This window comes from Otolemur garnettii, unplaced genomic scaffold (assembly GCF_000181295.1).
Source record: "Otolemur garnettii isolate 467f Iridium unplaced genomic scaffold, OtoGar3 scaffold00065, whole genome shotgun sequence".
Classification (NCBI taxonomy): Eukaryota; Metazoa; Chordata; class Mammalia; order Primates; family Galagidae; genus Otolemur; species Otolemur garnettii.
Genome location: NW_003852460.1, coordinates 7,476,554 through 7,481,144, shown reverse-complemented (window position 1 = coordinate 7,481,144; position 4,591 = coordinate 7,476,554). Strand labels below are relative to the sequence as shown.

Here is a 4,591-nt window from a genome sequence, read left to right as displayed (position 1 = left end):
AAAACCTCCACCCCGTTTCCAGGCTAATGGAGTCAAGAAAATCTTCATCTTATCCATACCACTATGATTTGGTATGTACAACTCTCAGGAAGGCCAGCACTGCCCTCAGTGCATTCCACTTTTGTGTTTTTATTTGTTTGTTTTTATTTATTTTTTTCTGAGACAAGGTCTCCTGTCTCTGTTGCCCAGGCTGGCATGTAGTAGTACATATCTCACTGAAAACTCAAACTCCTAGGTTCAATCAGCCCTCCTGCCTCAGCCTCCTGAGTAGCTGGAACTGTAGGTGTGCACCTCCATACTCAGTTCATTTTTAAAACATTTTTAAAAGAGACAGGGTCTCATGATGTTGCCCAGGCCTCAAACTCCTAACAGCAGGCAATCCCCACTCCACTCCTCACCTCCTAAAGCTGGAACTGGAGATAATGGCTTTCCAAAAGAGACACTTACTCCTAATTAGTAGGACAAGCTGAAATCACCAAGTGCCACTGTGTCGTCAAGGTACAAGGTCCACTTTTAAAAAATAAAACAAAGTATGCCTTTTTTATGGGAGCCTGGTCATTACAGACATCATTTGGTGGCAGGCTCTCACCTCAGATCAGTGTGTACTTGTAGGCAAGCCAACACCCTCGCCTCCTGGCCTCATTTCCCAGGCCTGTTAACACAACGTACTCAGGAAACGCACTGGCCAGGCAGGTTATCTGCCCTGCACTCAGAAGCACACATATGGAACCTCTGAGAGCACAGGCTGCTGCCCTCATTCTCCAGGTAAGCAAAGCACTGGCCTTCGGTCCCACCCTCTCCTCTTCAGTGAGCAGCCGTGGGCCCCTCCCCACTGACTTGGCAAGAGCCCAGAATAAGGAGGGCGGTGAGGATGGCCTTCCAGCTCCATCTCAGCCACTCACTTCTGCCTCCACAGGACTGAGGTGTGATGGGCCAGGAGGTCCTGGACCTGTGCTAGCAGCTGCCAGCAAGGACACTTCAGATACATGGGGAGAACAGCAGTGTGCCTCTCGAACATGGTACAGGGGTACTTCCAGCCAGCTAGTCCCCCAGCCAGTGCTATTTGTAACATCTCTCAGGGCCTGAGGGTCTTTTTCACTCTGATAACCTGACATTGGCTGTACTCTCAAGGAGCCAGCTGCCTGGCAGCCCTATTCAAGGGCAGGTGCTTTTTGTTTGTTTGTTTGTTTGTTTGAGACAGAGCCTCAAGCTATCACTGTGGGTAGTGTGCAGTAGCTTCACAGCTCATAGCACCTCTAACTCCTGGGCTCAAGCGATTCTCCTGCCTCTGCCTCCCAAGTAGCTGGGACTACAGGGCACCCACCACAGTGACCGGCTATTTTTTGGTTGCAGCAGTCATTGTTGTTTGGCGGGCCCAGGCTGGACTTGAACCTGTCAGCTCAGGTGTATGTGGCTGGCGCCTTAGCCACTTGAGCCACAGGTGCGGAGCCAAGGGCAGGTGCTTTTATCAACAGCCCTGATTCAGAGGTGCAGGAGGGGTCAAGGCTGCCCTCAACCCCCATAGCCCATCCAGGACTCTGTATCATGACTAGTCACTCTTAAAAGCCCTCCTTATCCAAGTCTGTGTCATCACTGTCACATTGCTGCTGTCAGCCAGCCTTTTACATGCTGTCCTGCCTTCAATGACCACATGGCTTGGGTCTCCCGTCTACCTACTTGGGGTTCTCCACTTTGCATTTGATGGTTGGGTGGTTCTCCCATGTTAGAACCATCTGTGAGCTTCCAAAAACTCTCATGCCCAGGCCCTCCATCCCCATGCCCATTGGTGAATCTCTGGGGTGGCACCCAGGCACCAGTAAAATCACCAGGCACCCAGGCACCATGCTTGGTAAAGCCCCAGCATGATCTGACTGCAAGGTGTAGCCAACGCAGAGAACTGCTGAGAGTCTCCCACCTTTACCCACAGGCTAGAATTTACGTGCAGGTGAGAACTCACTGTCTCAGGCCCAGAGCCTCCCAGGCTGCCGCCCACCCTCCTGCCAGTGCCTGGCTGCACAAGAGGACGCCTGACCACTCAGAACACCCCCTTCCCAGAATTTCCCCTATTCAAGATAGTTCCCATTTCAACTTGACCTGATGTAGAAAGAGTTCACCCTGCTTACTAAGCACAAGTCCAGAGCATCTGCAACACTGAAGGTCTGGGGGAGGGAACTGGAATCCTGAAGAAATCCAGAATTGGACAAGCATGTGAGACAGCAGGGAGATGCTTCCAAGCACCAGTTTCATCCCCACACCCGTAGTGCTTGCTGATTGCTATCATTTGTTGGAATACATGCATCTTTTAGCATAAATATTGAAACACAACAAAGGAATAAAATAGAAATATTGCAGACAGGTGACAAAGGAATCCAACTTACTCTGCAAACATACTGGCTTCGTGCTCCAGGCGAGAAGGTCTGAGATCGGACAATAGTACTACTGCGAACAAAAGGGGACCCTCGGGCCCGGCGGCTGGGCCGCTCCTGCAAAGCACCCGCAGCTGCTTCTGGGAAGAGATCTTCTGTGTTGGTTTCCTTATCAACCTGGAGAATAGTTCATTTGTGACCATGACTTCTTCTATAAGCACTGAACTCAGAGGAACAACTGTCTCTTTGACTTCTCTATTAGAGATAAAACTGGCGTATCCCTCAGCACACATGCAGAACAGAACCACTGATGTTCCCCCCACAGGGATCTCTACTTTTCCATCTGTTCATGTGAAAAACATCTAGTGTCATCCCGACTCCTGATCTCTTTCACACACCTTATCTCTGGTCCAAGAGCAAATCTTGCTGGCTCTCTGTACAAGACTAAGTGGGTTTTGACCATTTGTCAGCAACCTGTCATCTGAGTCACCATCATGTCATGCCCAAATCAATGCAGGGGTATCTCTCTGGTCTCTCCTATTCCACACTTCCCTGCCCTCGTTCTCAACAAAGCAACCAAAGAGATCCTTGGAAAACTGAAGTCAGGCCCTGCTATTCTGCTCCTAAGCACATATGTCAAAGGACTGAATACAGATGTTCAAACAAATGCTTGCACACAAATGTTTGTAACAGCATTATTCAAATAGTCAAAAGGTAGAGAGAGCACAAACATCCATTTATGGCTAAATGGATCAACAAAATGTGATCTATCCATACAAGAGAATATTCAGCCATGAGAAGAATAAACTTCTTACACATGGTAAGATTTAGTGTGGATGAACCTCGGAAACATTATGCTGAGTAAAAGAAGTCAGATACAAAAGGCCACATGTCATATGATTCCACTGATAGGAAACATCCAGAATAGGCAAATCCACAGATAGAAATCAAGTAGATTTGGGGGGTTGCCAGGGGTGGGGGTGAGGGAATGGACAGTAATTACTTAATGAAGACAGGTTTGACTTTGGGATGACTGAAGTGTTGTGGAACTAGACAGGTGGTAGGCGCATACTTGTGAGTGTACTAAACGCCACTAAATTGTATGCTTTCAAATGGCGGTTTATGTTATATGAATTTCACCCTGACAAATTATTAAAAAAAAAATACTGACAAAAAACCCTTAAGTCAGATCATGTCACCACTGGGCTCAAAATGGCCCACCAGTTTTCTACACCTCTCAGAAAAAAGCCAGACTCCTGAGCGGGCCTCACTCAATCGAGCTGTACTAGACAACTCCTCGCTCCTCCCTCCCACACCCCCTGGCAACCAGCATTCTACTCTTCGGGTCTGTGAATTTAACCACTCCACATACATCCTCTGAGCAGAATTGCACAGTATTTGCCTGGCTCTGAAGAGTGTGAAAAGAATAAAAACCCAAAGGTGTCTTCTAGGCTCTCATTCAGCAACCAGCAACACAGACTTCTGTAACCAACATGTGGGGTTTTTCCCTCATCAACAAGCAAACCAGACACCAGCTGGGGGTCCTTTAATTCAGTTCAATTCTGACACTATGGGCCTAGAAAGAGGATGTGACTACCCCACCCCCACCTCAAACCAATCACAAGCTCCAGGTTATTTTGCCTGGGCTTCTGACCAACTAGCCAAAAACAGGGTTCCTACAACTCCCCTTCCTATGTTTAGATTAATTTGCTAGAGCAGCTCACAGCACTCAGGGAAACACTTAGGTTTATTGGTTTATTATCAAGTATACAGAGGAAGAGATGCACAGGGGCAAGGTGTTCGAAAGTGCATGGAAGTTCTGGGCACCACCCTCTAGGAACTTCCATGTGTTCAGCTATCTGGAAGCTCCCTAAACTCTGTCCTTTTGAGTTTTTATGGAGGTGTCAGGATTGATTAAACCATTGGCCATTGGTGATCAACTCCACTTTCAGCCGCTCTCCCCTCCCAGGGAGTTGAGGGTAGGGCTGAAAGTCCCAACCTTCTAATCCTACTTTAGTCTTTTCAGATGACAGCAGTCAACTCAGTGTACACAAAGGTCATTTTAGAGATTCTTAGGATCTCAGGTCTTGAATGCCAGGAAATGGGTCAAAGATCAAATATACATTTTACAATATCACACTGGCTTATTTTACTCAGCATAATGTCCTCAAGTTTCACCCATGGCATAGTATGGGACAGAATTTCTTTCCTTTTTTTTTTTTTTT

At 47.5% G+C, this 4,591-nt stretch overlaps 1 protein-coding gene across 2 annotated transcripts in view; it reads right to left on the bottom strand.

Moving 5' to 3' along the window:
* WWC3 (WWC family member 3) overlaps positions 1–4,591 on the bottom strand; it is a 146,305-nt gene that overhangs the window by 8,046 nt on the left and 133,668 nt on the right. Inside the window, exons 19-20 of one of the 2 annotated variants that reach the window (XM_023515070.1) lie at positions 2,379–2,543; positions 1,963–2,180 (exon numbers count right to left, since the gene is read on the bottom strand). In XM_023515070.1, coding sequence (XP_023370838.1) covers positions 2,085–2,180; positions 2,379–2,543 — 261 coding nt within the window. In that variant the 3' untranslated portion in view covers positions 1,963–2,084. Of the gene's footprint in view, positions 1–1,962; positions 2,181–2,378; positions 2,544–4,591 lie in introns of those variants that run through there. The other variant, XM_003793098.3, reaches the window with a different exon arrangement.